The 15,674-nt window shown below is 50.7% G+C and overlaps 1 protein-coding gene across 1 annotated transcript; it reads right to left on the bottom strand.

The window, feature by feature from the left end:
- Window positions 1-9,711: 9,711 nt before the first annotated feature.
- Window positions 9,712-15,334, bottom strand: PIM1 (Pim-1 proto-oncogene, serine/threonine kinase). Its single transcript, XM_027603518.2, has 6 exons — window positions 14,824-15,334; window positions 14,608-14,714; window positions 14,448-14,498; window positions 13,990-14,356; window positions 12,239-12,415; window positions 9,712-11,264 (listed from the first exon to the last, which is right to left on the bottom strand). Exons 1-6 carry the CDS (start codon window positions 14,903-14,905, stop codon window positions 11,107-11,109), a joined length of 942 nt encoding a protein of 313 aa, XP_027459319.1. The 5' UTR covers window positions 14,906-15,334; the 3' UTR covers window positions 9,712-11,106.
- Window positions 15,335-15,674: the final 340 nt, after the last annotated feature.

The raw sequence follows: 15,674 nt of genomic DNA on the forward strand, positions 1-15,674 counted from the left end.
GCCAAAACCAAGACTGGGTGCTTAACCGACTGAGTCACCCAGGCGCCCCTCAAACCTCTCTTTTTAACTGACTTGTATTATGAAGTTGGAAGGACATGTCACAAGGGATGTGAAGGCAGATAGACTCTGGCACCAAGACACAATGAAACTATACTTAAAGTACCACACATTTTCCCCAAATCACCAACTTAAAAGGGAAAAGAATTTTTCTGGTGAAATAAAAGCAATGAGGGCTTAGAGAAGGGTGCCTGTCACGTGTGTCTACTCACCTGCCTCCCTGCCAACCTCACCCTCCATCTTGTCACATGGCTCCTCCATTCCTCGGGGGAGGGGCACACCAGATGTCTTTTAAGGAATTTTCCGGGAATCTGCTCATTGGACATAACTTTGTTGTGTGTCCACAGGTAGCTGCAAGGAAATCTGAAGAATTTAGTCCTCCTTTTTTTTTTTAAGTGTTCTTTTTTTTTTTAAGATTTTATTTATTTATTTATTTGACAGAGAGAGACACGGCGAGAGAGGGAACACAAGCAGGGGGAGTGGGAGAGGGAGAAGCAGACTCCCCGTGGAGCAGGGAGCCCGATGCGGGGCTCGATCCCAGGACCCTGGGAATATGACCTGAGCCGAAGGCAGATGCTCAATGACCGGAGCTACCCAGGCGCCCCTTAGTCCTCCTTCTTAAGGAAGGCCATACTGGGGCATCTGGCTGGCTCAGTTGGTGGAGCATGGGACTCCCGATATCGGGGCCATGAGTTCAAGCCCCACGTTGGGTGGAGAGCCTCCTTTAAAAATAACCATAAAAATTTTTTTAATTAGGGGCGCCTGGGTGGCTCAGATGGTTGGGCACCTGCCTTTGGCTCAGGTCACGATTTCCAGGTCCTGGGATCGAACCCCACTTTGGGTTCCTGGCTCGGCGGGGAGTCTGCTTCTCCCTCTCCCTCTGCCTCTCCCCCTGCTTGTGCACACTGTCTCTCTAATGAATAAAATCTTTAAAAAATTTTTTTAATTAAGTTAAAAATATAGGGGCACCTGGGTGGCTCAGTAGGTTAAGAGTTCGCCTTTGGCTCGGGTCATATTCTTGGGGTCCTGGGATTGAGCCCCATATTGGGTTCGCTGCTCAGCGGGAAGTCTGCTTCTCCCTCTGCCCACCCCCACCTGTTCATGCTCTCTTTGTCTCTCAAATAAATAAATAAAATCTTTTAAAAATAATTATATATGTATATATATGTATTAAGGAATGCCATATGATGAGCTGAAAATCAGAGGTTCTATTGCCAAGGAAGAAAAGGATAATGGATTGGCCTAGGAAACAATTAATCTCTGCCCAAAGCCTCATCTGGGAACAGAATATTTCATATATAATGGTAGAAAATTGGAAATTACACAAATTAATAATGTACTTCCATAATTTGGCCATATCAAAATGATTATATTTATCTATAGTTCTTGAAATGGAAACTTTTAATAGTACATTGTTAACTGGGGGGGGGAGTTACTAGAAATTGAGCTCTGTTCTGTAGAAGCATATATAGATAATATGTGTATGTATATATAAGGGGCGCCTGGGTGGCTCAACTATATATAGCTGAGCATCCAACTGTTGGTTTCAGCTCAGGTCGTGATCTCAGGGTCGTGAGATCCAGCCCCGCACTGGGCTCTGCGCTCAGCGTGGAGTCTGCTTAAGACTCTCTCCCAAGGGGCACCTGGGTGGCTCAGTCCATTAAGCATCTGCCTTCAGCTGGGGTCATGATTCCAGGGGCCTGGGATGGAGCCCCGCATTGGGCTCCCTGCTCAGTGGGAAGCCTGCTTCTCCCTCTCTCACTCCCCCTGCTTGTGTTCCTGCTCTCTCTCTCTCTGTCAAGTAAATAAATAAAATCTTTAAAAACAAAAACAAAAAAACTCTCTCCCTCTCCCTCTGCCCCTCCCCCACCCTCTCTCTTTAAAATAAAGGAATAAATCTAAAATATGTGTGTATATATACAAATATTTTACATATAAGCATGGATGGATGGATATATATGTATGATGTCGGGATGTGTTAAAAAGGATTTCATCACAGCTTTAATCCACTTGATACCATTATTTTTACTAAAAAGCATGTGTCATTTTTATAAGCAGGGGAAAAAAACAACTATTTTCCCTTGGAAAATATGTGCGCATCTGTGTCTCTTGGGAACTTCATGAGTGGATCTGAGAGGCGAGCTGTGGCAGGATAGGGTTCAGAGGCTGGCATTTTCCTGCAGTCGCCTGAGTGATGTTCCGTTCCTGGCTCCGGGGAGCCCCAGGCAGTGTATCTAGGAAGCTATCAATCCCCTGGCCCTGAGCTCAGAGGGAGGTGTGTGCTGGATTCTTGGGAATCATCATGGAGAAGATGGTCGGTGAAGCTTGGGGACGAGGCACAATCCTGCCACGTCTGGAATCTTCTTGAATCTTCTTCCCTTTGCCTTCTCCATCTCGCTCTGCGCCCCCAGGGGCTGACCTGTGAGGACTGCACCACATTAGACTCCCCTGCCTTCTGGTGGCTCCATTGAGCTCAGCCCTTGAGCTCAGCCAACAGGAGGCCCTGGTAGGAGATCGGAAGGTGGAAAGAGAGTCGCCAGGGTATTTACTTCGCTGGCCCCTTCCGGGTGGGGTTACCACAGGCGGACTACCTTTCTCGAATGAAGGTCACAGCTCCTGTCAGGCAGGCTTTCTCCACGCTTGTGGGGCTCCCTTCTCTACCCTTGGGTCCTGAGGGGGGTAATTCTCCCACTGTCACTAGCCCCGGGCTACCGCAGGGCACCTTTCCCAACACCCGCCCCACACCTTTGTGAATTGCTCTTTTTCACCCTCTCCTCACATTACGTAAACGCACATGCCATCAGTTTCCTGCCAGGGTGCTGACCTGAGGGGGCCGTCGGGGGGTGCGGTGAGGAAGGGAAAGAACACCCCAGGTTTTAAAAAAATTTTTTTAAGTTTTTTTTTTTTTTTAAGATTTTATTAATTTATTTGACAGAGAGAGACACAGCAGAGAGGGAACACAAGCAGGGGGAGTGGGAGAGGGAGAAGCAGGCTTCTGTCCGAGCAGGGAGCCCGATGATGCGGGGCTCGATCTCAGGACCCTGGGATCATGACCTGAGCCGAAGGCAGACGCTTAACAGACTGAGTCACCCAGATGCCCAAGAACACCCCAGTTTAAAGGCGAGGAGGGTGAGAGGAAACTGGGCGGAAGGGGCAGTGAGGTCGGAGGCAAACCAAAGGTTATGAAACCAGAGGAGGAGTCTCAAGGAGGAGGGTGGGGCCAGCAGCTTTATGGAGATTGCAAGGAAGGATCTCAAAGGTGTATTGAGATGAGCCATGTGGAGGAGGAGCTGGGAAGAATGGAGAGAATTGGGTGGGTGGTTCTGGAGGAGGAGTCTGAGTTGGAGATCAGGCAGGAGATAAGAGATGGAGAGAGGTGAGAGAAAGGAGCCGGGCAGAAGAGAGATTCAGGGCAGAAGTAGATCCAGGAGGCAGCCAGGCCACGGAGTGGAGAAACAGGACTCTCGTCCAGGTGGGGTAAGCAGGTAGCAGCTCCCAGAACGAGTACGTGTACAGTGGCACACACATATCCATACACACACACACACCACACACCGTACTATATGTACACACCAGCACACCCACACAAACACACATATACCGCCATGCTTTAGCACACACACAACAAAGATACACGTTTGCACACATACGCCGCCACACCATGTCCTCATTGCTGCACCACGCCAGACACACACACCACATATACACTGTCCACCCCACACACACCACACACACATCATACACACATCACACCACACGCACAACAGTCACAGCTACATCCAGAGATCTCGCAGGGATCCCATGCAACATCAGATCTTGGCTTCGCTGTGACACTGGTCTATTTGCTGGCATCATGTTGAACCCTGAAGGGGGCCAATGAGGGAAGCCCAGTTATAGCTACTTATGCATAAGAAAGGAGTTCTCAACATGGAGCCAGGTACAATAGTAGATGCTCCATGGATAAATCTGGAATGGCTACATGGTCACTGGCTTTCACCTTGGGGTATACAGCAAGGGCTACACCTAGCTGTGTGTGCTGCCTAAGTGATTTAACCCAGGGCTCCCCTAAACAGTAGCCTCCACTGGGGGCAGCTGGTTGACACAGTCAGATAAGCACTCGACTCTTGTATCAGCTCAGGTCTTGATCTCAGGGTCGTGAGTTCAAGCCCTGTGTTGGGCTCCACGCTGGGCATGGAGCCTACTTAAAGAACACAAACACAAACACACAAAAAACATACAAACAACAACAAAAAAAGAGTGGCCTCTACTGACCACAATCCAAAGGCCTGTCCATAAAATGGAATATTCTAGAGTGAAAACGAACCACGTGCTACCCCACACATGAGTCTTCGTAACATTATATTGAGTGAAAAGAGCAAGTTCCAGATCACTTCATTCATACACGATACTCTTTGAATAAAGTTCAAGAACAACTAAAACTCGACATTACATAATTTAGGAACATGTGCCCATAACATAGAAAAATTTTAAGGAGAGGTAAGAGAATGCTAAACACAAAATTTAGGACGGTGAAATGCATTGGGGAAAGGTGAGGAATGGACGAAGAGAGGATCATCTAGATAGATGGATGTCTGCTTCTCAAGTTGGGTGGGGGGCTCACCCAGTAGAAAGAAATCTAATAATAACAGGAGGCCATGATTGGACCTTGAGAATATATCACGAACCAAGGATTACGATTAATCCAATTCTGTACTTTGGACATCCTGTTAATGATAAATAAAAATAAAGACTGTCCCCTCAGCTTGACCCCAGTTCTGCATATTTTTTGCACTTCCTCCCACAGCAATGCTGAGGGGTCACTGCAACCTTGCTCTTGGCAATCGGGGTTACTAGCGCAAGGCTGGGCAGGAAGTGAACTAGGGGATGAGGCCATATCTGCTTTAACACTGTTGTCGATAGGTCCTTTGTGGTGAGGGTTTCCAAGAACCAGCCGAGCAGTTGAAGGAGCTGAGCAACATTTACAAGAAATGTGCCCCCGCCCCACCCTGAACTCGCCCTCCTCCCCCCTCCTCTTCCGCCTCCCTTTACCGCCTCCAACTCTTCCTCCCCACCCAGGCTCAAGTGAAGGGTAGCTCACTAGAGCCAACAATGAGTATTTCCACACAACAGAACTGCTTACCCGCCTCTCTGAAATCTGGGGAAGAACTGCCTTGACCTCCAGATCCTGGGCCCTGAAGGAACCTTGAGATGACTCAGCTGCACAGACATTTTCTTTTTTTAAGTGGCAGTCTAACAGAGTGGTAATGAACGTGGACTGCCTGGGTCCACATTCTGACCTGGCCACTTCTTTGTGACCTTTGACATGGTACTTAACTCTTCTGCACTTCGGTTTTCCCCATCTGTAAAATGGGGATAAGGAGTATCTACCTCATGGAGAATTGTAAGATTAGCATGCAGAAGAGTGCCGGGCAGGGCGCCTGGTGGCTCAGTCGGTTAAGCGGCTGCCTTCGGCTCAGGTCATGGTCCTGGAGTCCCGGGATCGAGTCCCGCATCGGGCTCCCTGCTCGGCGGGGAGTCTGCTTCTCCCTCTGACCCTCCCCCCTCTCATGTGCTCTCTCTCTCATATTCTCTCTCTCAAATAAATAAAAAATCTTAAAAAAAAAAAAAAAAAAAGAAGAGTGCCGGGCACACAGTAGGTACTGAATGAACGGTAGCTTATTATCCTTAAGTGTTATGAAAAACGTAGGTCCACTGCTGGGGTTAGCAAACTTTTTCTGCATGCGCTAGATAGTAAATATTTTTGGCTTCACCAGACATAAGGCCTTTGTCACGACTACTCAGCTCTCCCACTGTAGCACGAAAGCAGCCTTAGACAACACATAAATGGATCTTTATTTATGAATGCTGACAATTACATTTCATGTCATCTTTATACGTGACAAAATATTACTCTTCGTTCAGTCGTTTTTCAACCATTTAAAAATATAAACCCAGGGGCGCCTGGGTGGCTCAGTTGGTTAAGCGACTACCTTCGGCTCGGGTCATGATCTCAGGGTCCTGGGATCGAGCCCCGCATCAGGCTCCCTGCTCCGCGGGGAGCCTGCTTCTCCCTCTCCCACTCCCCCTGCTTGTGTTTCCTCTCTCACTGTCTCTCTCTCTGTCAAATAAATAAATAAATAAAATCTTTATATATATATATATATATATATATATATAAAACCCAGTCTTAGCTTGCAGGCTGTACAAACCCAGGTACTGGGCCATACTCGGTCAGTAGGCCATAGTTTGCTGATCCTTGGTTTAATGGGGAAAAAACCTGGCCTCTCTGGATTTCTTAGCTCAATCTGCATGTTCAGTGCCTCACTTTACAGATGAACATCCTTCAGAGGCGCATCCTTCAGAGCCAGGTGAAATGGTGCTTCCTCTTCGAAGCCTTCCCAGATCACCTCAGCCAACGGCAGTAATAACTCCATCTCTTGCCTCCTATATGATAAACACAAATTTGTTCGTTACTTTTTAAAAATTTATCAGGGTGCCTGCATGGCTCAGTTGGTAGAACATGAGACTCTTGATCTCGGGGTCATGAGTTCGAGCCCCACACTGAGCTTGAGCCAACTTAAAAAAAAAAAAAAGGAATAATGCAAACGCCTTAATCTTTATCATCTAGCCTCTGAAATAAAGTATTGCCCAAATAATCAAAGATTCCTGTGCAGATACCCATCCCCAAATCATAGCCTCCCTTCCTCCTCCCCAGAGGTAATGACCCACCACCCTGACTCTGGAAATTTATTGCCCATTCCATCTTGGTACTTTGTTTTGTTTTGTTTTGTTTTGTTTTCCCATCAAGCACACGTGACCTTTACTGGACTGCAGCTGTGGCCACAGCCCGCCCCCCCCCCAAGAGCACTAGGAACATGAACGAGGGGAGAGCGAGGAGTTGGGTCCGAAACTATAATCAGCGTGCATCTCAGTGTTGTGGGAACTCCGTCCAGGAAAACTCCAGCCAGAACTCAACAGAGCGAACTCCGGGCCAAAAGAGCATCTAAACAGTAATGGGAAAAGCCACCAGCAGCCACCCCCCCCCCCTTTCTCAGGAAGAAAGACCTCTTGGTACATGAGAGCTGCAGATCTAGGAGCCAAAGACTGGGCTTCTAGGCATGGTTTGGTCATTCCGTGTCGGTGCAGCCTTGGGCAAGTGAATCAACGTCTCTGAGTCCGTTTTCTCCATTTATAAAAGGCAGGTAGTAATGACAGCAGTGGCCCTGAGTAAGGGGCTCTTATAGTGTTGCAAGGTCGTCCATGGCGGGACCGTGGGCGCCGGGAGCCGGCTCAGTGTCAGGGCCGCTCCTCTTGGCCCCACAACTTTTCCGCCACCCCATCTCGGTACTTTAACCACAGCTATATGCAACCCTAAGCAGGAGATGATAGTGTTTGTATGCAAGTAATACACCCGTTATTTAATTCCATCTTCCCAAAATCCAATCAAGGAATATCTCTATTTAGAGATTAGTCTCAGGGGGTCTAGGAACTTGTCCAAGGGATCCAGGCAATGGTGGTAGAATCAAAGCTTTAGAGTGAATCCCAAGCCAATGCTCATAACCTTCGCTCACCCCCTCCACACCCCCATTATTCCTGTGGCCATAGGCGTCTTAGTCATCGACTCCCTTTCCACACTAGATTGTCAGCTGCCAGTGACAAGAGACTAAATGTGTTTTCACCCTTCCCATACAACCCCTCATATCCTGCACCCATTAGGAGCACAATATGTATTTCTTCAAAGAGACATTGTCTTCCATCACCCCTAGCAGTCTCAAGAGGATGGGGAAACTGCCAGAAATTCACTTCAAGGGAGAGATGGGTGGGGCTTTGCAAGATTTCTTTAGAAGTTTGGAGCAACTTTTAAGTGTTCAAGTGTCAACTTTACTGGAAAGGATGAGGCATACAACACTCATGCTCCACGAGATTGGGAGTTGGTGTGTGTGCTTGGGTGGGGGTGGGGAGAAAAGAGGTGAGACTCAGGAAATCAGCCCCCAAAACCGAGAAATCCTTTCTCTCCTGCCTAGGGCTTGGGATCCAGTCCAAGCTTAAGGGTAGACAACGAGTGAGTGAGAAGTATTATGACCTGGCCCCTCCAGCAACCTAACAAAGACAGCCTCTGACCAGTGTCCCAAGGGTGTGTGCGTGCACCGAGGGGAGGGAGCACGCGGATGACCCACGAGGCAGGGAAGAACGTTAGAACTGCTGCTGAGGCTTATTTAGAAAAAAAAAAAAAAAAAACATTTACTAATACTTAATATGCAAATTAACAGCAGCGGACACTCCAACGTGCTGCCTATCAGGATGTATTTAGGCCATATGCACTAAGTGGATTCAGGTTCTGCCACCCGGTTTAAACTCTCACGGGGGGGGCGCCTGGGTGGCTCAGTTGGTTGGGCGACTGCCTTCGGCTCGGGTCGTGATCCTGGAGTCCCGGGATCGAGTCCCGCGTCGGGCTTCCTGCTCGGCGGGGAGTCTGCTTCTCCCTCTTCCCTCTCGTGCTCTCTATCTCTCATTCTTTCTCTCTCTCAAATAAATAAATAAATAAAAATCTTTAAAAAAATAAAAAATAAAAAAAATAAACTCTCACAGGGGCCCCTGGCTGGCTCAATCAGTAGAGCATGAGACTCTTGGTCTCGTGAGTTGGGAGCCCCACATTAGGGGTAGGGTCAACTTCAAAAAAATTAAAAATAAACTCACAAAAAGGACAAGGGCCTTCAATGGAATCCTGCAGAGAAATCACAGACTAAAAATACTGATCCCAGCACAAGCAGTAGGAAGATGGCAGAGCTAACATTTCATCTACTCCCATTATAAGCTCTGTAAAGCAAATGGAAGGGAAAACCCAGGTCTGCTTAGGTCAAAAACATTTCCACCCATCTGCTATTAATGACTCAACCCCACACTAAAGGTGAAGGGAACTTGGGGCGCCTGGGTGGCTCAGTTGGTTGAGCGACTGCCTTCGGCTCAGGTCATGATCCTGGAGTCCCTGGATCGAGTCCCGCATCGGGCTCCCTGCACAGCAGGGAGTCTGCTTCTCCCTCTGATCCTCCCCCCATCTCATGTGCTTTCTCTCTCATTCTCTCTGTCCCTCAAATAAATAAATAAAATCTTTAAAAAAAAAAAATAAAGGTGAAGGGAACTTGAATAGGGAACCGAGTAATACAGGTTATCTGGTTTTTCAGTAAGCTGAACACGTGTCAAGTGTACGTGCCCAAAACGTTTTGCCGGTGGGAGAGACGGCAGCAGAAAGCTTCCAGTCAGTTTAGCAATAGAGCTGTTGGCTATTTGTAGGTCAGCTCTGCCCAATAGAACTTTCTGCAGTGATGGAAATGTTCTCTAGTCCCACTGCCCCTAGTCATTAAGTGGCTCTCCCATGAAATGTGCCCAGTGCAACCGGGAAACAGCCACACTTCCTGTTAGCGCAGCTCTAGAATTTGCATGGGGGGGAACAGAGGTTGGAACCCCGGGGCCCAATTCTGTCCACCCAAGATTGCCCCCCATCCCTACCCTTTGGCCACATTTTTACTTCAGAAAGGTGGCTATCCCAGGAAACCTGTTGAAGGAAACCAGATTTGGGCTTCAAGTTCTGTAGGCGCTTCCCAAGCTGTTCAGTATGAGCACGCCTCTGCACGGACAACACTTAAAAGCCTCAAGTTAAGACAAAAGGTTTTTATTCAAAAAACGCCAAGTATAAAAAAAAAAAAATAAGATCTCTTTTATTCCCCTGTACAGTATTTCACTCAGATAAAACCAGCAGGCTACATACTGCTCAAAACACAGCCCCAGAGAGGATCCGGAAGGCACACCATCCAGAACTGCTTTTCATATATTTATGCTATATACACCAGTCAGCAATGCCCCCCCCCCGCGCCCCACGGAACCCATCCCCGCTCGGGGGGAGTCGGTAGGGGCCCCCCCGTGGCTGTCAGGGAGCTGTAGCAGCTGTCCTGCCTGAGTCCCGTCACCCGTCACCCATCACCCTACTAACAGAGCGAGCCCTCCCCGAAAGGTCCCCAAGTCAGAGGAGGAAAGGAGGAAAGAAAACTATGGCAGCAGCCGTGGAAGCTTGGAGCAGGAAGGGAACCAAATAAATAAATAAATAAATACATAACGTTGACCTCCAGATTAGAATGCGCATCTTTTCAAAAAAAAAAAAAAAACACCAAAAACAACAAAAAAAACAAAGGTAAAATAACTTAAAGGCAAAATTAAAAAAGATCAGATCAACTACAATCCTTTCGTACACTACCATGCCGACTGTACACACATTTACAGTTTTTCTGTTGTATTTGCATTGTTTGTGCATTGTGTGTGTGTGTGTGTGTGTGTGTGAGGTCTTGGCTTTGAAACAGTTAAGTAAAAACCAAAAAGGAAGACCAGTTCACTCGGAGTTTTACTAAAGGAGGCAGAAAAAAAGGGCAGGTGGCTCAGCGTTTGGCCCTGTAGCCTCTTCCATGGCACCTTTCATATAAAGGATGGGGGGAGGGGGACAGGAGAGAAAAATAGGGAACCAAACCCAGGCAGATTTTTGGAGAAGCAGCAGGTAAAAGAGGCAAGTTCAAGTATTTCTCCCAGCACAGCCGGAGTCCCCACAGAAGGCACTCAGAAGAGTCAGAAGAGGCGACAGGGACTTAAAAATGGTGCTAGTCCTATCCCACCCCAACCCGTTTTCCCCCTACCCGACCCATCGCGGCATTCAGCAGAACTCGTGATGAAGGGAACAGTTCCATGGCAGGGTTCTGACCCCCCCCACCCCCACCCCCGGGGAGTTTGCAGAGCCCAGCAATGCTGGACGTCTGTGAGAAGGAGAGAGCATCTACGGGGGGATTTGAGGCCTACGACACCTGGAGTGCAGTCTCTTCCCCCCACCACTGTTGGGAGGCAACCTCCAGGGGCCTGGGGTCTGGAATGAGTTGTAAATGTTGTTCCTGTTATCAAGCACTGTCCTGCTTGGACGAGAAGTATCACTGGTACTCGGGAAGCTGGAAACAGAAGCTTCCCCTCCCTCGAGGGTCTGATGGGGGAGGGGAGAACCTGCCAGAAAAGCTGCTATTTGCTAGGTCCTGGTGACAGGCTGTGCAGATGGATCTCAGCTGTTTCCTGGGGCAGGAGGACATCTTGCATCCATGGATGGTTCTGGATTTCTTCGAAGGATGGCCGATCTGATGGTCTCAGGGCCAAGCACCATCTAATGAGATGCTGACACTCTGCAGAAAACAAGACAGACAGAGGTTATGAGTGACTCAACTTGTTTTTGCAATGCAAAGGTCTTGCTAATTTGCTTCCCAGGGGCCCACAAGTCTGGGGTCCAAAAGAGACCAGGAACCTTCTAGAACTCTTATTAATTCAATGGGAAGGTATTAACTAAGATCTGGATCCTCCAATCTGCTTTCAGCTAAAAAAAAAAAAAAAGCTCCCCTCTTAAACCTGTGGTTTTCAAACTTCAATAGCTGGAGCCTTTCCCACGACACCCACTCACTAGAAATAGGAAGAATGATGACAAGGGATTTTGATGAGACATCAGTGAACATGATGAGGTGATTCAATTCACCTACAACTTACAAATATGAACACCACCCACAATGAGGTCACTGGAACCGCAATATTTAGAGTCTGCCTTAAGGGAGAAGGCTCAAAGAACCCTAAACTTTTCACTCCCTGGTAAAACAACCAGGAGTTGAGGAATAGGGACTGTTGGTACTTTAAAAAAAAAAACAAAAAAACCTTTCAGGGGCGCCTGGGTGGCTCAGTTGGTTGGGCGACTGCCTTCGGCTCAGGTCATGATCCTGGAGTCCCCGGATCGAGTCCCGCATCGGGTTCCCTGCTCAGCAGGGAGTCTGCTTCTCCCTGACCCTCTTCCCTCTTGTGCTCTCTCTCTCTCATTCTCTCTCTCTCAAATAAATAAATAAAATCTTTAAATAAAACCTTTCATTGAAACCAGATGGGTCTTTTCTTAATATTCTCACACATGCTCTTTCGGTGACCTCTCAAAGAATGCTAAGTGCAAACCATTCAATCCCTGAGGGCCAGCGCTCCAGATTCATTAGCCTAGGACTGCTAAGCCAAGGGCTGTGGCATCCCCTGGAGAGGTGAAGCTCCCCAGAATTCAGAGACTGTCCCCTGAGGACTAACTGCCTTGTGATTCCTGCTTCTCCTCAACAGGGGGCTTCCCAAAAGTTACCTGAAGAGACCCTCTGCCTGAAGAAAACTTGGCCCCTGATGATCTCCTCATCGTGCTCAAAAGGAATATCTCCACAGACCATATCATACAGCAGGATCCCCAGAGACCAGACAGCCGCCGACCTGCCATGGTAGCGATGATAGCGGATCCACTCTGGAGGACTATACACTCGGGTCCCTGTGAGCCGGGGGAACAGAAAAGGAAAACACACTTGTAGCAAAAATAAAACAAAGCAATTCACATACTCAGTGGTATACTGATTGACGACTCCTTAAAACAAAACAAAACAGAACACCCCTCTCCTTCTCCCAGGACAGGAGCTGTGCTAACTTCATTTTCCCCCTAGGCTAAAAGGAGTGGATGAGTGGCTTATAGCATCTCTCCAACCCAAAGCTTACCCACCCACCTCCCTACCAGTCCAGACCATAAACCAAAATTCTTCATAAAACTGCTCCAAGAAACAAACAGGGCTGGCCACAAACCCAAAGCCTGAGGCGTGTATTTGGTAGGACCACCCACAATGGGATGAAGGGATGAATGTCTACACACAATCAAGGGAGGTATCCCACAGACAATCCTTAAACTGCGTTAAGGTGGCCCAGGTGTCTGGGTGAGATTCTCCTCTCAGATACGATCCAGTCGAGGGCACTTACACAATATACTGCGTATCTTAAGTCAGGGTGCCCTTTAGGAGGCTTCCTCCCCACCCTATGCGTGCAGAGGCAGATACCCACACCCTCTCTCCCCCCCTCACTGGTAAGGTAGAGCTGCAGAGCGGGTTTCAGACCACGTGATTCCTGTTTACAAACTTTGGGTTGTAAAAAAAAAAAAAAGTGGGGGCCATCCCGCTTGTGCTCACCAGGGGGCAGCAAAGACTCCGAGGAAAAACAAGGGAGGACCCGGCCAGCCATTAACTGTTAAATACAAAAAAATGCAGCCCAACCCAGCGTCCTCCAAGGGCAAATAAACACAAACCACAAGCCCCAGTCACAAGTTTTGAAAGGCTGTCGTTTGTTAGGTTAAGCTGCTCAGATGATGACCCACCCTCCTTTGCTTTGATCTCAGGCTCTCTATTCCATCTTTTCTGAAAGAACCCGCTCCAAGCCCCTCCCTAGGATAGGTTTTCATCCTCTCTGAGGAGACACCCAACTAATTTTCAAACCAGCAAGAGATCTTATTTCACAACATTCATTCCCGACTCCCTCACCCCGCAACGCCAAAAAATAAAGAAAAAGCTCAACAAAAATATTTATTGAAACTGTTTCTATTCCTTTATCCGTCCCTAGATCAAAGGGGAGAAAAACTGCAGCTCTACAAACTAACCTTACAGAAAACTCCTTTAGAACACAAAACAAAAATTACAAAACCGGCATCAATTTTCATCTCTCCCGCCCTCTCCTCCCTCCCCCCCCCCCAATCCTTTTACTGGCGGGGAAACTGGGTCAGACTTCAGAAATCTGGGCTACGGCCGGTTGCCCACAACCTCTTATTCATCGGGAAAGCTTGGAACCCACTGAATTCCACTTAAAAAATAAAATCATGCCAGAAACATGACAGGTTCAGCTGGCTGGAAATCTCCGGCTCTACTACGCTGGGAAGCTCTCCTTCGCCCCACCCCTGCTAGCATCGAGCCAGACGGCCCGATGACCTTTACAAAGGGCCGGAGAGGGAAGCCGGCCGAGGCCTCCAGGCAAGGCCAAGTCACCTGGGTAGGTTCCCCCACCGGCAGCTCCCCCCCAGGCCTGGCTCACCGTCGAAGTCCGTGTAGACGGTGTCCTTGAGCAGCGCCCCCGACCCGAAGTCGATGAGCTTGAGCTCGCCGCGATTGAGGTCGATGAGGATGTTCTCGTCCTTGATGTCGCGGTGGAGTACCCCGCAACTGTGGCAGTGTCGCACAGCCTCCAACACCTGCCAGAAGAAGCTGCGGGCCAGCTCCTCCTGCAGGGCCCCCCTTTCCGTGATAAAGTCGAAGAGGTCTTGCACCGGCTCGGGCCTCTCCAGGATCAAGACGAAACTGTCGGGCCTCTCGAACCAGTCCAAGAGCCTGATGACGCCGGAGAAGCCCGAACTCACCTTCTTCAGCAGGACCACTTCCATGGGCACTCGGGTGCCATTGGGCTGCAAGGGCGAGGGGGCTGCCTTAGTGCGGGAGTCGGAGGGTGCCCCTCGTCCCACCCATCCTAGGGGTCGCTCCCTCCAGGGCACTCACCAGTTCTCCCCAGTCGGAAATCCGGTCCTTCTCCACGTGCTTTATGGCCACCTGAAACCCCCCCCAAAAGAGTCTCCATGAGATCCTCTCGCCGGGGCCAAAGCAGACCCGGGCGCCCCCCTGCCCAGCGCGCCCTCCCCACGGCGGGGCGCCCACTCACCGGCAAGTTGTCGGCGACACGGATGCCTGAGTAGACCGAGCCAAAGCCGCCGCTGCCCAGTAGCGGACCCACCTGGTACTGCGACTCCAGGGGCTCCTTCTCCTTGCCTAGGAAAGGGGGAGGCACAGGGGACTCAGTGCCGGCCCGCGAGCCCCCAACTCTCACCCTGGGGGTCCAGCCGCCTCGCCATCCCGGACTGGGGGGGGGGGCGCTCACCGGGCGCCAGCTTGGTGGCGTGCAGGTCGTTGCAGGGCGCGGCGCGCAGGTGGGCAAGCGAGTTGATTTTGGACAAGAGCATCCCCACCTCCAGGGTGTCGGCGTAGGAACTGTGTCTGGAGGAGCTGCAGCAGGAGCTGGGGCTGGGGTTGTGTCGGTGGCTGTGCCTAAGGCTGGGGCTGAGGCTGCGGGTGGCGTTGCGGCTGCGGCTGCGGCTGGCGCGGAAGGCCGAGGGCGAGTCGGAGGACGACTGGGGGCGCTGCCGGCGCTGGCGGCTGGCGGACACGCCGGCGGGGTCAGGCAGCGCCGAGGGCGGCGGGGTGGGTGGCTCGTGGGGCTCGTGCGGCAGCGCCGCGGCACTGGGAGCTTGTAGCTGCTGCTGCTTCTGCCGGTCCCGCCACCGCCGCCGCCACTGCCGCCAAGTCCTCTCGGGCCTCCTCCGCCACCGCGGCCGCTGCAGCAGACGCCCGGCTCGCCCAGCCGCCAGGAGTAAAGGGGCGGAGCGCGCCGGCGGGTGGGGGGGCGCGCGGGCGGGCGGGGATGGGGCGGGGCCTCTCCGGGAGGCCTAGGCGGGGAGCCCGGCTGCCGGGCCGGAGGAGGGAGGAGAGGGGGTGGGGAAGCGGCGGGACAGGGCGACTCCCCTCGGCCCCCGCCCCGCGCGCTCCGTCGCCGCGCCCCGGCCCCGCCCCCGCCGGCCCGTCTCCAGCCAACCAGAAGCCGACTGATCTGCATAACGCGACGCGCCACGCCCACGCCCCGCCCCGCCTTCGCGGTCAGAATGGTCTCTACGCCGCCACGACGTGGCGGGAAGGAAAAGGCGCCAAAATGGAGGGGGAGGGGCGCGGGGCGTG

The sequence above is a fragment of the Zalophus californianus genome, chromosome 7 (genome assembly GCF_009762305.2).
Source record: "Zalophus californianus isolate mZalCal1 chromosome 7, mZalCal1.pri.v2, whole genome shotgun sequence".
Taxonomy (NCBI): Eukaryota; Metazoa; Chordata; class Mammalia; order Carnivora; family Otariidae; genus Zalophus; species Zalophus californianus.

Bases quoted from the DNA above. Each gene is read 5' to 3' on its own strand.
- PIM1 (XM_027603518.2), bottom strand. From the start codon at position 14,905: ATGCTCTTGTCCAAAATCAACTCGCTTGCCCACCTGCGCGCCGCGCCC. The intron at 14,715-14,823 runs GTGAGCGCCCCC...CCCCTTTCCTAG, and splicing joins CGCCACCAAGCTGGCGCCCG to GCAAGGAGAAGGAGCCCCTG. The intron at 14,499-14,607 runs GTGAGTGGGCGC...GGGGGGTTTCAG, and splicing joins GTGTCGCCGACAACTTGCCG to GTGGCCATAAAGCACGTGGA.